Genomic DNA, 17221 nt, shown 5'->3' with positions numbered 1-17221 from the left:
ACAGGACATTTTATGCAATTCAGGAATCCCAAGCAGGACAAAGCACATAAAACCATATTCTAATGGTTTTGGCTGGATTTTCCAGCAGCACTTTCAAGCTGTTTTTCCCCTCACTCACTACACGTTTGGCCATTGCATGGTTTCTCTCTCTCTTTCTGGGTTAAGTTTACTCTGTGTGTTTGTATGTAAGAGCACAGCTTTGAAGTGTATGACAGAGAGACAGCCAGAGTGTGACAGTGAGTGACAGCTTGTCTGTCTCTCCGATCTGGATGTGCTAGTGTTAGCATTACCCATGGCTCACACATAAGCGCTCAGTTAACCGCTAACGTGTTAGCGATATGTGTCTGCCTGTAGCCGGCGACACGCAATCAGCGTGTGAAGCTCAGTGTCTTTCCCCCCCGAGACTCATTGTGTCTCCTAAAAGGCAAACCAGAATATCTGAAGAAGGGGATCTCGAGGGAGAGAGGGATGGAGCGATCAGCGGAGAAAAGAGAGGGGAAGAGACTCGTTTCTGAGCCTGTGCGGGTTTAAGGTTCTGAAGTTGAAGTCTTTGAAGTGATCTCACACATACAGACACACTTACACTGTCTGTAGAAAGGCAGCGGGCAGCCATCACTGTCTAACTCACTCACACCATTTGAGAACTGAAGAGCAGGGGACTAAGGAAGGGAATCAGAAGGAATTTAGATTACTTAAAGATTTAACTTAACAATTCCGGTTCCATATCGATCCATTAGCAGTTATTTTAGTACTTTTGTGGAAACAAAATGACAACTCTGCTGAGAGGAAAAAAGAGAGGGAGAGAGCAAAATGGCTGAGCTGGTTTTAAGTTTTTTTTTTTTTTTGCTGTAATACTAAAACATTTAAAGTGACATTAAAGACTTCTGCTTTAAAGAAATGTACAACCCGAATTCCGGAAAAGTTGGGACGTTTTTTAAATTTTAATAAAATGAAAACTAAAGGAATTTCAAATCACATGAGCCAATATTTTATTCACAATAGAACATAGATAACGTAGCAAATGTTTAAACTGAGAAATTTTACACTTTTATCCACTTAATTAGCTCATTTAAAATTTAATGCCTGCTACAGGTCTCAAAAAAGTTGGAACGGGTGCAACAAATGGCTAAAAAAGCAAGCAGTTTTGAAAAGATTCAGCCTGAAGAACATCTAGTGATTAATTAAGTTAATTGATATCAGGTCTGTAACATGATTAGCTATAAAAGCTTTGTCTTAGAGAAGCAGAGTCTCTCAGAAGTAAAGATGGGCAGAGGCTCTCCAATCTGTGAAAGACTGCGTAAAAAAATTGTGGAAAACTTTAAAAACAATGTTCCTTAACGTCAAATTGCAAAGGCTTTGCAAATCTCATCATCTACAGTTCATAACATCATCAAAAGATTCAGAGAAACTGGAGAAATCTCTGTGCGTAAGGGACAAGGCCGGAGACCTTTATTGGATGCCCGTGGTCTTCGGGCTCTCAGACGACACTGCATCACTCATCGGCATGATTGTGTCAATGACATTACTAAATGGGCCCAGGAATACTTTCAGAAACCACTGTCGGTAAACACAATCCGCCGTGCCATCAGCAGATGCCAACTAAAGCTCTATCATGCAAAAAGGAAGCCATATGTGAACATGGTCCAGAAGCGCCGTCGTGTCCTGTGGGCCAATGCTCATTTAAAATGGACTATTTCAAAGTGGAATAGTGTTTTATGGTCAGACGAGTCCAAATTTGACATTCTTGTTGGAAATCACGGACGCCGTGTCCTCCGGGCTAAAGAGGAGGGAGACCTTCCAGCATGTTATCAGCGTTCAGTTCAAAAGCCAGCATCTCTGATGGTATGGGGGTGCATAAGTGCATACGGTATGGGCAGCTTGCATGTTTTGGAAGGCTCTGTGAATGCTGAAAGGTATATAAAGGTTTTAGAGCAACATATGCTTCCCTCCAAACAACGTCTATTTCAGGGAAGGCCTTGTTTATTTCAGCAGGACAATGCAAAACCACATACTGCAGCTATAACAACAGCATGGCTTCGTCGTAGAAGAGTCCGGGTGCTAACCTGGCCTGCCTGCAGTCCAGATCTTTCACCTATAGAGAACATTTGGCGCATCATTAAACGAAAAATACGTCAAAGACGACCATGAACTCTTCAGCAGCTGGAAATCTATATAAGGCAAGAATGGGACCAAATTCCAACAGCAAAACTCCAGCAACTCATAGCCTCAATGCCCAGACGTCTTCAAACTGTTTTGAAAAGAAAAGGAGATGCTACACCATGGTAAACATGCCCCGTCCCAACTATTTTGAGACCTGTAGCAGAAATCAAAATTGAAATGAGCTCATTTTGTGCATAAAATTGTAAACTTTCTCAGTTTAAACATTTGCTATGTTATCTATGTTCTATTGTGAATAAAATATTGGCTCATGTGATTTGAAAGTCTTTTAGTTTTCATTTTATAAAAATTTAAAAAACGTCCCAACTTTTCCGGAATTCGGGTTGTAGATCTATTGAGCTTTCTATTAGAAAAAAACTGTATCATAGTTTCTAAAAAAATAAGCATCACTGTTTTCCACATTGGTATATTGGCAAATTAACGAAAAATAAAGCATCAACAAGTGTTGACATTTGCCAACAGCACAGCAGTAATGACTTTAACTACTTTATTTCTAAGATCGATACTATTAAAGATAAAATTGTAACCATGCAGCCGTCAGCTATAGTATCGCATCAGACAGTGCACTATAGATCCCCCAAGGAACAGTTCCACTCATTCTCTACTATAGGAGAGGAAGAATTGTACAAACTTGTTAAATCATCTAAACCAACAACATGTATGTTAGACCCTATTCCATCTAAGGTGCTTCCAGAAGTCATAGATCTTCTTCTGACTATTATTAATTTGTCATTAACATGTCCCCAAAGCCTTCAAACTGGCTGTTATTAAGCCTCTCATCAAAAAACCACAACTAGACTCCAAAGAACTAGTTAATTACAGACCGATCTCGAATCTCCCTTTTCAGTCCAAGATACTAGAAAAGGTGGTATCCTCACAATTATATTCCTTCTTAGAGAAAAATGGTATATGTGAGGATTTCCAGTCAGGATTTAGACCGTATCATAGTACTGAGACTGCTCTCCTTAGAGTTACAAATGATCTGTTCTTATCATCTGATCATGGTTGTATCTCTCTATTAGTTGCTATTGGATCTTAGTGCTGCGTTTGACACAATTGACCACAACATTCTTTTGCATAGACTTGAACACTTTGTTGGCATTAATGGAAGTGCATTAGCATGGTTTAAATTATACTTATATGACCGCCATCAGTTCGTAGCAGTGAATGAAGAGGTATCATATCGATCACAAGTGCAGTATGGAGTACCTTAAGGCTCAGTACTAGGGCCGTTACTCTTCACGCTTTACATGTTACCCTTGGAAGATATCATCAGAAAACACGATGTTAGCTTTCACTGTTATACTGATGATACTCAGCTCTATATTTCTTCACAGCCCGGTGAAACACACCAATTTGAAAAACGGAATGCATAGTCGATATAAAAAACTGGATGATGATTAATTTCTTACTGCTAAATTCTTAATTGTTAATTATAGAACCTAAAAACTCTGCATGTAATAACCTAGAATGCTGTCTAAGACTTGATGGCTGCTCTGTTTTTCCATCTCAAAAATATATCTAAATTACGACCTATGCTCTCAATATCAAATGCAGAAATGTTAATCCATGCATTTATGACCTCAAGGTTAGATTACTGTAATGCTTTATTGGGTGGTTGTTCTGCATGCTTAATAAAAAAACTTCAGCTAGTACAAAATGCAGCAGCTAGAGTTCTTACTAGAACCAGGAAGTATGACCAAATTAGCCCGGTCCTGTCAACACTGCACTGGCTCCCTATCAAACATCGTATAGATTTTAAAATCTTGCTTATTACTTATAAAGCCCTGAATGGTTTAGCAACTATGTACTTGAATGAGCTCTTGTTGCATTATAGTCCTCTTGCTACATCATTAGAAGAATGGCATTTATGCTAATATTAGTCTGTTTCACTCTTATTCCAGAGTCACCGTAGCCACAAGATCTGTATCCAGATCAAAGGGTTACTGCAGTCACCCAGATCCAATACGTATCCAGACCAGATGGTGGATCAGCACCTAGAAAGGACCTCTACTGCCCTGAAAGACAGCGGGGACCAGGACAACTAGATACCCCAGATACAGATCACATGTAAAGACTTTGTCTCAGACAACCAACGGGACAAGACCACAGGAAACAGATGATTCTTCTGCACAATCTGACTTTGCTGCAGCCTGGAATTGAACTACTGGTTTTGTCTGGTCAGAGGAGAACTGGCCCCCCATCTGAGCCTGGTTTCTCCCAAGGTTTTTCTCCATTCTGTCATCGTTGTAGTTTAGGTTCCTTGCTGCTGTCGGCTCTGGTTTGCTTAGTTGAGGACAGTTCATTTACAGTGATATCGTTGACTTGATTGCAAATGATTGCAAAGATATTATTTAAAATGAACTTAGCTAAATGATGACATCACTGAATTCAATAATGAACTGCCTTTAACTGTCATTTTGTATTATTGACTCACTGTTTTCCTAATTAATGTTGTTCAGTTGCTTTGACACAATCTGTTTTGTTTAAAGTGCAATATACAGTAAATAAAGATGACTTGACTTGACTATTGGAAATGTTTATTGATTCAAATCAGCATAATATATTGATTTCTAAAGGATCATGTGTCAATGAAGACTGGGGTAGTGGAGTAAAATCTATAAAAAAAAAGGTTAATTTAAATTGTAATAGCATTTCACAATATTACTGTTCTTACTGTATTTTTGCAGCTTTTTTGAGCATTAGAGATATCATTAAAAAAATAAGCATCTTACCAAACCTAAGCATTTGAATAGTAATGTAGGATTGCTTAAGCAGGTATTTCAAAAGGGAAAATCCTGTTGTGAATGTATCTTTATCTACAGTATATGTTTTCATATTAACAACCTGTCAATAAGTACAGAGACAGTTCTCATTTCGAGTTTTTTTTTTTTTTTACCTATTCATTAAAATTACAAATTAATGATCTGATTTGTGAGTGAATGACTATGTGTTGCTTAACCAGCAAAGGCAGCAAGCTAGAAAGAATTATTGTCTACAGTTTTGGATTGTTTTCTCTTGTTTTACCCATTGTCATTGTTCCTGGTTTTCCATACATGTTTTTTTTCCTGTTCTTGTTTATTATCCTGTGTATTTAAGTTCCTATTTGTTCCTTCCTTTTTGTAGGGTCTACTCACTGAGCTTGTGCATTTGCACCAGTTTCAATGTTGGAATCTCCCCTGTGTTTCATCAATAAAGACGATTTATGATTATTCGTGCCTCCTGCATTTTTTATGCAACGACATACCATGACAGTCTATGCAGGGCTGTAGCTGGGGTTAGTGGGGTCCCGGTGCAGGTTGTACCAGTGGGCCTTGTTTGAAATTGTTTAATTTCTATGTTCGCTCTATAAATTTATTTGTGCTATTTACACAATGTTAATTATTATTATTTTTTTTCAGGTTTGTAGGTGTCCAGGTACAGAAAACAAAAAAAAATAATCGTAAAATAGCACTGCATAGTCTTCACTGTAAAAAAACAACTATATCGTCAAACCAAAATTTATTCAGACCTTCAACACTTCTCACATTATCACAGTTTATTTTCTATAGTTTAGGAAATGGTAATAAAATATGACAAGAACTCAGTTAAATTATCAGAACAAATTCATCTTGATAATGTCAGATAACTTTGATAGAAAGGTAATGGATTACAACCAACCAAAAACTCAGACAACTGTTAGTATGACAATATTTACACAACTATTAATACTTTGTTGACCAATTATCAAACAGGTGCTTAATTTTGTTCAGTCTGTGGTGTAAAAAGGTCGCATTAGCAATAAAAAAAATACTTATAGTCAGGTCAAAGTGTCCGAATAATATTTGTCCAATTTTTTAAATATTTTTTAATCAATTTTACTGGTAGTACACTGTATGAATAATTTTTTGGGTATAATATGTCACAGTATACTGTTTATTTTGCTATACTCACTTACATAAATAAACTATAGTGTCCTGCACTCAAATATCAAAAATTATATCTGCTGTCTGAATAATTTTTGGGTTGACTCTGGATTCTTGTTAAAATTAAAAAGTAATTCAGTCAAGAGTAGAGAGTGATTTTCTTTCTTTCATTTTCTCGAATTAACACTACAGCAGCTAGTAAATTAGGCGCGGTCACTTTAAGAGACAATGCATCCATTATAAGCACACTCATCCAATTTCTTTCTCTACTGTTTACTTTCACTTAAGACATAACCAACAGTTTTTCGAAGATACTCTCCAAGACGAGTATTTTGACATCATTTTGTATGTATTTATTGCACAAGAGCAAGAAGAGGCAAATTCAGTATTGAAGCGTTTTGAGACGAGTCTCTCTGTGTGCACCCTGAACACCAGAACACCAGGTGCTGAAGTGGGCTCTTACACATCTTTTTCTGTTTGCATGTTTAAACTGCGATTTGTATTTGTTCGTTTAGGTGCAGGAGGATGTGAAGGAGAGCTCGAGTCGTTGTTGCTGTCCATGAGATGCGGCTCTTGTGCTCTCAGCATGCGCACAGAACACGGTGTGTGAGTACAGTTGAGTTTTTCCACGTCTTGTGTTTGAATGCTTAAAACTCTTTTGAATGTTTAAATTGGCAAAGGTTAAAAACACGTGCAAATGATAAGCTTTTGTCACCACTTTTCACCCCACTAGAGATGGCCCTGAGTCTATGTATTTTCTTTGCTGCATTTACTCTAATTGCATTAAATTTAAACTGCAAAATCAAAACTGCAACATTTTGTTGTGGCTTTGAAGATTCAGTAACATCAAATATACTGACACTGTACTTTAGCATAGTGTTTAGTCTGCATCAGCAGAACAAAACAGAGGAAAGTAAATGTCATGAAAATTATTTGATTCTAGTAGTTTTCCTCTAAAACTCCAACAGAAATTTATTCACCCTAAGGGTGACATAACAGAACTAATGCAAAGCATTTCATTTTAATAAAAAAAATAGCCGACAGAGACATCCCTCTGTGTATGTGATTTCATCGCTTGTTTAACAGGGTGATGCAATCTGACGAGAACAAGCTCTCTCTCTCTCTCTCTCTCTCTCTATCTCTCTTTCTGTACAGATGCCTCAACAATGGTGATTCATATGAGACTTCATTGAGGGACCATAACATATGTGCCGTCTCTCTGTGTGACCTGGATTTAAGTCATACCAAAAGTGTTTTTCCCCTTGAGCCAGAGAGAAAGACAGTGAGGAAGACAGAAACACAAAGATAGAAAAGCAGAGGGATAGACAGAAGGATAGACACATAAGACCTACAGCTAGATATGAAAGAATTTTTCTAGAATGATAGATAGATAGATAGATAGATAGATAGATAGATAGATAGATAGATAGATAGATAGATAGATAGATAGATAGATAGATCATAAATCTGTGATGGAAATGTTGGGAGAAAGAGAATAAAGAAAGTGTTAGTTGACTCATTCACGTTTCCTCTTCCACCTGTAGAGAAAAAGATCCAGACAACCAAACAATCACACGCACACACACATAAACACTCACGCATTACAAACACGTCAAGCACTGGTGCATGCGGACTTGGTTTGATCCTTTCATTGGCTTCCAGCTTTATTTGCCTGTCACTGGTGAACAAGTACGGTGGTGCTTGAGCCTCCTCAGCCCAGCGGTCTCTGCAATGCTATCAATTACTCATGTGATAATGAGGGGCACTAATGAACACACACCTGAGGAGCACAGCCAGCAGACGGCGCGTGCTTCGCATCACCACCAGAGCATGTCTCCATGCTTACATTTCTCAAGCTTTTCTCTGGCATCAAGAGGTGGAGTTGGAGATGAATCCAGTGGCAAACTGTTTGCGCATGTCACTCCACGCACATTCATGAGATTCACAAATTATGTAGGCCTAATACATATTAATGACTCGCAGCTGCGGCAGTTTCAGAGCTTTCCGTCTCTCTCTCACAAAGACCAAATTACACCAAAACACCTAGTGCGCATACACACTCCCACTGTTTAACACTTACTGAAGAGTTTGGACTGGAATGCCACTAAAATATTTTCTCTCACATTTACATCCTCAGAAAAAAAAATATTCTAAGAATTTATGAGGCTAAAATAAAACAAGCAAATGCAGTCAGGATGTGCACTTAATATAAACAACAGGTGAAGAAATGCAATCCTACAGCAGCAGTTAAACCATATTGTGTGCAGTATAATTTGCAAAAAACTATTTGGGCATTTCAGCTATTGTACGCTTGAAATGTATGGATTTGATCATATTACATAACATAAAACAAATGGAATTTATTTCCTAGTGAGAAAATGTATTTTATTTTTTTGTGATTGTCAAACATATTAGTGGATCATATTCATAGTAAAACCTTTTGAATAAATGTTTTCAAATACATATTAGGGTCAATGTTAAATAACCTTTTACAATTATCCAATTCCAAATGTCAAACATAAATATTATTATTATAATACACAGAATTATTTTTTACAAACTTGCAGTCTTACAAATGCATATTGCCAAATGTAGTTAATATAATTGAACTGTAATAATAATAATAATAATGATGATAATGATGATGCAAAATATGCTAAAATATATTCAATAATCTTTACTTATCACAAAAAAGTTTACTGTAGTTCTTTCTACATAATTATAGTTATAATTAAACTGTAATAATAATAATAAAAAAGTTTGCTAAAGATAAATATAATTTAATATAATAATTAAATATAGTTTACTTTCAGCATAAAACAATTGATTGCGTAGTTCTTTCTTCATAATTCTGCTTTTAGGTAATATAATAAATTATTATCAATATAAATAATATAATATTGCAAAAGTTAAAATAATAACAATAATATATTGCAGATATTAAATGTTTTACTTTGTGCATTAAAGAGTTGACTATGTACTTCTTTCTAAATAATTGTGTTTTTAATTAATATATTTAATTATAATTACTATATAATAATGCAAAGTTTACAAATAAATAAATGAATGAATAAATAAGTACATCGCAGACATTAAATATGGTTTATTTTAGCATAAAAGAGCTGGCTAGCCACCCACTCCACATTTTTTTCAGGAAGTGCATTGCCATAGAAATTAATAACATCTGATTCTGAGGATGTGAACAGCAGAGAGTAATTGTCATCTGGTGATTACTGTAATTCTGGCATGACGTGACCGCAATATTACTCTTAAAGCACCAAGGCACTTGACAGTTTGATTGGCCGCTGCTCTATTTGAGCCCATAAGTCACCTATTGTGAAGACTAACCTAAGACGACGTTCCTTTAAACACATCTAATTGCCTTTTCTTGACCTGGCTGAGGTTATCAGATAAGCTAGCACAAGTATCAAGTGTGTGCAGTCTTGTTATATAATTCAAAACGACACCGGACACCAAGGAGAGATGCCAACCTACTGGACTAAACAGATTTGTGCCACAAGAGCAAATGAGGACGTATTACAGAGGTCGTGGATGCATTAATACTTCTTGACCAACATGGCCTCAGGCTGTATGAAGTTTGATTGAGTCTCCGCTGACTGTGTCAGGCGCTGCTGTTTGTCTTTATGGGCTGCTGTTTGGAGCATAGCTGCCTGTTTGTCATTTCCTCTGAGACACTAAGCTCTGTGGAAATGAGGGCCAGAAAGGTTGACTCCTGCTGGCACTCAGCACACGACTTTGACATGTTGGCTGCGGTCGCGGTTGTGCATGCACGAGGGTGTGTATTTGTGTGTACTGTATGTTTGTGTGTGCTGGCAGGCATACTGACTCTGTCTTTAAGCGTATGTGTTCGTGTAAGACAGTTTGGCTGAATCTGTCGCCGTTCTGTCTTGTGTGGCTGTTATCATGGAGGCTCGCGCACAAACAGGAGTTTGTCAGAAGCGCCACAAGCCAAGCTACGTCCTTAAATGCAGTAGCCCTTATTCCTCCATCCTAACATATTACATAAACAAACAAATGGACGTATGTCAGTGGTAAACACACGAATAACGGCACGAAACGTGTTCTCCAGCAGCTGTGGAAGATGGGGCATTATCAGAGCAATTAGGCGCAGTAAATTCAATTAATCTCGACAAATCTCCAAAGAGGCCCGAGCGATGCCACCATCCCCCGGTAATTAAAAATGGCCGAATTGGTTCAGCGTTCGAGGGCCGTGATGTCTGGATATAATTTAGGCACATTTCTATTTATTCCAGTACGCTAGCCAACAACATGTGGAGCCCAGAGAGGATCACGTCCCTTCCGTGCCCATAGTCCCTCAGGGGAGATGCGACTGACGGAGGATTCCGATAATTGGCTCTTCCTTGTCACTTCAGACAGTGAGAACTTTTCATCATGGAGGAATCAGGTCCCGATTTTCCTAGCCTCTCTATTCCTCAAACACCATAAACAAAGTTTTTAAAAATAGGAGATAAAATGCAAGTCAGCAGCTAGTTAATCATGCATCTTCTCACCTCTGTGCACGGCGCTATTTCAAACCAACATGCTAGAGATGGCGACTGGGGAGGAAGAAAAAAAAAGAGGAAAATAACTCTGACAGGCTAAATGAAGCGGTGAGCAGAGTGGTGAAGCGTACAAGCGTTTCAGCTGTGACTCACCTGCCGCTCGCCAACATATGTCATGCTAACGCACCGATTTAGCAGCCGCAAACTAGCCTGCCCTATATGCTTACTGTACTCCATCAGAAACACAACCTGTTGGAGAGGATCTAATATACTGTACATGCATATGGTCAAGAAAAAATAAAAATAAAAAATGAGATAACCAAAGTTAAGCCAGTGTTGGTTTTAAGTTATTTTACTTCTGTCTGACAAAAACAACTACAAAAAAGTAATAATAATAATAATAATAATAATAAAATACAAACTGAGAACAACTACTGTCAGAATAATGAAGAAATGTTTTAATGAATACAAAATAGCTACAAACTGCTAAATTAATAATGAAAAAATTATATAGTCATGCTGAAAATACAAAGATAAAATAATTAAAATAATGTTGAAACACACACACACACACACACACGCACGCACGCACGTAGGCTACTATATCAAAAATTTAATTAAGTGGAGACAAAATAATAAACTCCTGTGAAATTAAAGAAATAAACATAAAATTTGATAACAAAATTTTAAAACAAGATTTTGCTGATAAAACAAAACACTGAAGAGCAAATAATGAAATGCTGCCAAAATAATGCAAAACAAGTTAAAAAGCAGTCAAAAGAGAGACAAAATAATGTTACCAACAAGATGAAATAATGAAAAAAGTTAAAATAACAAAATTGTCAAACCGAACAAAACTACCAATAAATATTGTCAAAACATGAAACAAAATAGACACAAGTTGTGACAACAACAAATATAGAAAACAAGATAATAAAACACTGATAAAATTACAATCTAAATATTGTCAAAATAATGAAGCAAAATAGATGAAATTCTGTCAACACAGACAAAACAACAGAATACTATTAAAATATGAAATAACAAAAAAGACATTGAGTCTTTGAGAGAGAGGGAGAGACTAGTCGCTGCCTCTGAAGTAAATCTGAGTCTTGCTAAGCACCCGAAAGTGGAAAGCAGGGAATAGTATTTGCACTGTGTGTTTTGATGTGTTTGTGTGGAAGCAGTTTGAGGATTACGGCTGCTGAGCAAAGGTGGTCAAAGAGTGTGGGCTGAAGAGTCTCATTCATTTTGTACAAGTGTGTGTGTGTGTGTGAGAGAGAGAAAGAGTTGGAGAGCTTTAAAGATAAACGCTCAACTCTTCTGGATGCCTCCCAAAACCTGCAAAAGAAAGAGAAAGAGACGGAAAAAAAATGGAAGTGATGGTGGAGATCCAATAAAAGCATGTCAAATGGAAAAGAAAAAAGATGAAGGCTAAAGACCATGTGAATGTGTGAGACAAAGAAAAAGAGAATTCAGCAGGTGAATCAAAAGAGAACCAAAGAACAAAAACAAAGCTGAATAAAACCGAAAGTCTGGACTAGAAATCAAAATGTCAGAAGAGTGATTACGAATGAGAAGAGCACACGAAGAAAGCAGAACACTGGAAAAAAAAAGAGAAAGGAGGATTAGCGGGCAGAGCGGACCGGTGGGTTGTAGTCCATCCTCTTTATTTCCTGTGGGAAGAGCAGAGAAACTGACCCCAGGATTATAGATTAGAGTTAATAACCCCCTTCCTGCTCACAGTAAAACCCATTAACTTCCCCCCAGCACCAAACTACCCTCATAAAGCCCCACAGACCCACCCTCCGCTGAGCCACGGCCCCGTCTGGACCACCTGCACACATAAAGTCGGCGCTCATGAGGGGGAGGAGGGGGTACCGTCTGATGGGAGATTTTCACATGAGCCTAGCTCCCGAACTAGCTGGAAATTCACACCCTGCCTTTCATTCATGAGCGACACGGAAAGCCGAGCGTTGCCATGGGAATATTAGCATGTGTGCGACAATGGGTCGTGCAGTCTGAAATAAATTTGAGGTTTGTGTTAACATTCCCATTGTGCAACAAACGCACACGGCTTGCTGGCTCACTCTCGCAGCCTCGCCGTGGCCCAATTTTCATTTTGATTGTCTGTCAGAGGGGAGGTAAAGGTGTTTAATGCCAGATAAAGCACCCTCGGGGTCATTTTGTTACTGTGTGAGGCTGTGAACGAGTGTGTTTTTGTGCTTAAGATCACCAATAAAGCCTGAGTCTGCACAGAGTTGGAGATATTGAATGCTTATCTGCCCCGCATTCGTGTGTTTGTTTGTGTATGGAGTACCTCCCCGATGTGAAAATCTCCCTCAGCCTCTGGAACGTCGCACTGTCGATGGAAAAAAACGGTTTAAAGTGTGAAAAAGAGAGTGTGTGTGTGTGTGTGTGAGTGTTAGAAGAGAGAGCATGTGCATGAAAGAGAGAATGCACCTGTGAGTGTGTGTGTGCATGACTGAGCGTGAGTGAGTCTGTGTGTGTGTGTGTGTGTGTGTGTGTGTGGATGGCAGTAGCTGGTTGAGGGTGGGGTTTAGGTGGGGCGGGGTGGGGAGGTGAAGGAGGCGGGGCAGGAGAGGCGAGGGGGTGGGGCTGTTGGGATGGAGTGTCTGTGTCGTTACTCACTGTATGGCACACATTCATACTGGATCTCCAGGTACTTGTAGGTTCCTGGACAGGGGTCAGGAAAAACATCAGACCCAGCCACCACCACACACTGAGTCCGATTATTACACCTGAGAGAATGAGAGAGAGAAAGAAAAAGAGAAAGAGGCGTTTAATAAAAGCAAAGTCAACAATCATTCCATCAGTAAACAGAAGGATCTAGTTTTTACATTTTCTCAAGTGTTATGTATGGAAGGTAATTTCTGCCACTGAATAATGTTTTTTTTTTTTTTTTTGCAGTTCTGACCTACAAATTTAGTAATAAAGTTATAAAGTCAGATATAAACTTACAGTTCCAAGAAATAGTCATAACGTAACTTTATATCCCATTATCCTTACTATGTAACTAGCAATTCTGAAAAGTTTATATCACTGAGAAAAAAAAAAGTGAGAATTGTGAGATGTAAATATTCAGGTGTGTCTCGTTAATTATTTTCATTTGGTCTGTGTACTTAAATCACTGTCTCTTCTGTAAGTGTTTTTCAGGTCTTAACCATTATTGTTACGTGTGTCTCCAGTCTTATTTTGTGTGGAATTTACCTATGTGTGGCCCTATTAAAGACTGTTAACCTTCATCTTTGTGTTTGTGCGTGTTCTTCTACACAGTACAGTGACAATAATATAATATAATATAATATAATATAATATAATATAATATAATATAATATAATATAATATAATATAATATAATATAATATAATATAATATAATATAATATAATTTCGATAAAATTATTATCTGATAGGGGTGGAACGATACATTTATTCGTACCGAACCGTCACGGTATGGGCATCTCGGTTCGGTGCATGAGACCTTTCAAAAAAATACAGGCAATTCACCCCCAATCCAGAAGGGGGCACCCAGAGCAATGCAACGCTGTTTGATAACCGGCACCCAACAGAAGAACAATGAATGCCATGAGTTGCGCACTTGAAAAGAAAGCCCTCTAGACAGTGACCATGTGCTGATTGTGAATGCATCTCTCACAGACTGACAAAGGAGTGTACTTTTTTTGTTACTTTAAAGGATTGTGCACTCAACTTTTTGCGAAATGGAGCTTTGCGTTGTGTATCCTACATCTCTCATTCAGCACAAATCCAAATATTCCACAATATTTCCATATTTGTGATGTAACGTATCTGAATGCTAAACTATTATTTATGTAAATTACAGGCTTTGCACTTCAGTCGTGTTTCAACGGTGACACAGAGGTGGGCGTGCTGATGTTTAGTTCACTGTATTTTATTTTGATAAAGTTTTGTGTAATTGTAATTTTATTTTTAAATTTGTACTACTGTCTGTTAAAAATAAATGAAACGAAACCGAGCATAGTAGATTTGGTTTTTCTTCCCTTGTTGTACTGAAATCGTATCAAACCGCGACCCCCGAACCGTGACTCTGTTTACCGTTCCACCCCTATTGTCTGAACATCCCTAAAACACACACACACACACACACACACACACACACACACACACACACACACACACACACACACACACACACACACACACATCCTTTTTTACTGAGGTATTCTGAGTTTGCGCACTACACCTGCACAAGTCACTTTTCTCTAAACCACAATGAGGTTTTTTCCTCATGAATTTCTGTTTGTGCTGCCTCCTACTGAGGTCTTTTGTATTACAGTCATTCAATGTATCTCATTTTGAAGACTGCACCCTCCTAAGGTCACATCTGTAGGCTGCATCATTAAGGCTGTCTCATTTCCGAAAAGTAACCAATATATTCCAAAGTATAAACAAATTACAATAATTTACGCCTTATGAGGAATAACTATCAATTTTATAATGGTTACTTTTCTGAAATTAGACAGCCTCAGTAATGTCCTCCCGAGTGCACAGCCATCAAAGCGAGACACATTTAATGTTGAAGTATTTCAATGGTAACCGATTTTTCTCTTTCTACAAAACCTCATTCAAACCAAATTCAAATTCTAAATATATAGCAGCTGACCCTAACACTGGAAAACCTACTGATCTTACAAAAGATTTATGTTTCAGATAAATGCTGTTATTTTTACATTTCTGTTCATCAAGCAATCGTGAAAACAAATGTATTGTGGTGAAAACCGTTTTCAACATTGATAATTATCAGAAATGTTTCTTGAGCTCCAGATCAGTATATAAGAATGATTTCTGAAAGATCATGTCACACTGAAAACTGGAGTAATAGTTCTGAACATTCAGCTTTGCCAACACAGGAATACAGTATATTACATAAATGGATAGATAGATAGATAGATAGATAGATAGATAGATAGATAGATAAATAGATAGATAGATTCTCTGTTCTCTTAATGAGTAATGGGTGTTTTTTGGGCGTAACGTGCATTAAACCAATCAGAGTCTCATCTTCCATTCCCTTTAAAAGCCAGTTGCTCTCGTGCCATGATGGATTTGCTATTTACATGGCGGAATTTGGCAAGCGCAAAGACAGAACACGTCTCCGAGATGAAATGGAGCTACTCGTGTGTGAGCAGCCTAAATAGCCTTATTCTGATACATGCGATGACTATCCATTATGACATGTAGGCATTATATATATATATATATATATATATATATATATATATATATATATATATATATATATATATATATATATATATATATATTTAGCCTACAAAAAAAAATCTTATGCATTGCAATCCTTTAATTTTTTATATTTGGCATGTTTGTGTGCTGCTGTGCTCCCTTTTTTAATAATCAGTGTGTACGCACTTTAAATAACAAAGAAAAAAACATTGCGCCAGACTTCAGCACAATGGTTTGAGTTGGTCTATGGCGCAGTCTATTTTCAGCTCCTTAAAATAGCATTGCGGCAGCAATGCGCCTGAACACACCTCTTTTTTAGACAAGCACGCCCATGGGCGCAAAAATTAGCGCAAATGCATTTGTTAATTAAACGACGTGGCGCTGGACGGGAAACTATAGGGCCCTATGTATAAGAAAAATATATATATATATTATTATGACATACTGTACCGACATAAAATTATGATTCAGATTTGTAGCACAAATGTATGTCGACAATTTAACACTCAGGGTTAGGGGTTTGTAAAATTTCTGGTCCTAAGCATGAGCTCTGGCAAGCACGGTAATAATTTCTCAACCGGTGTGATCATATGACAGATAGCGTCAGTCAGAGGGGTGTGGAGGCAGCAGACTATTCCTCCAGCTCAAACCTACTTAGAGCTATTGTCTCCGACTAAAGCAGATAAATGTATGAATGCAGGGCTGTTATCGGTATAGAATGCAAACACAGATCAAGCACAGTAAAGATTTATTCTGCCTCAAACAGATGCAGAGACACTTCTCTTTTCAAATCCCTCTTTCTATATATCCCCTCATCATCTCTCTACTAGTGCATCGTCATTGCCAGTCCAATCCCTCTCTAAATCTACTCATCCCTCCCACATGCCTCCTCAGTTCCTTCTCTTTCTCTCTCTCTCTTTCTCTATTACAAGGCTGATGGATAGCTAGAAGAGGGAATCATTGATCTCGTCTCAGAGGAAGCAAATGCTGAGCACAGACAGGGACTGCAACTGCAGGCGGGGTACACACACACACACACACGGTTATACGCACATTATTCAAACATGCACACTAAACAGTCACTTAACCACTCAACCGCATCAATACACTCTGGAATACACAGTGCACGCAAAACAAAACAGTGACATGAACAGTCAGAGTCATTTGTAACATTTATACCACCCTCTCGCTCTTACTGTATGCAGCGTTAATGTTGAAACTCCCCGTAACGAAGACAAGATCAAAAATATGCATCATGATGATAATCATAAAGGTTTTAATTAAAATGTATAGTGGATAACAATAAACACTTACTGAATCATCATTAGGATTTTTAATATAACTGTCTTATACTCTCCAAGGCTGTATT

At 37.8% G+C, this 17221-nt stretch overlaps 1 protein-coding gene across 2 annotated transcripts in view; it reads right to left on the bottom strand.

The window, feature by feature from the left end:
* The window catches only part of LOC132151652 (adhesion G protein-coupled receptor L1-like), a 167030-nt gene that overhangs the window by 46488 nt on the left and 103321 nt on the right, over positions 1–17221 (bottom strand). For both annotated transcript variants that reach the window (XM_059559925.1, XM_059559935.1), the window contains one exon: positions 13259–13368. In XM_059559925.1, the coding sequence (XP_059415908.1) occupies positions 13259–13368 (110 nt within the window). The remainder of the gene's footprint in view (positions 1–13258; positions 13369–17221) is intronic.

This window comes from Carassius carassius, chromosome 1, assembly GCF_963082965.1.
Source record: "Carassius carassius chromosome 1, fCarCar2.1, whole genome shotgun sequence".
NCBI classification, from domain to species: domain Eukaryota; kingdom Metazoa; phylum Chordata; class Actinopteri; order Cypriniformes; family Cyprinidae; genus Carassius; species Carassius carassius.
Note: the sequence above shows the minus strand (reverse complement) of the source record. Positions and strands in the feature narration are given on the sequence as shown.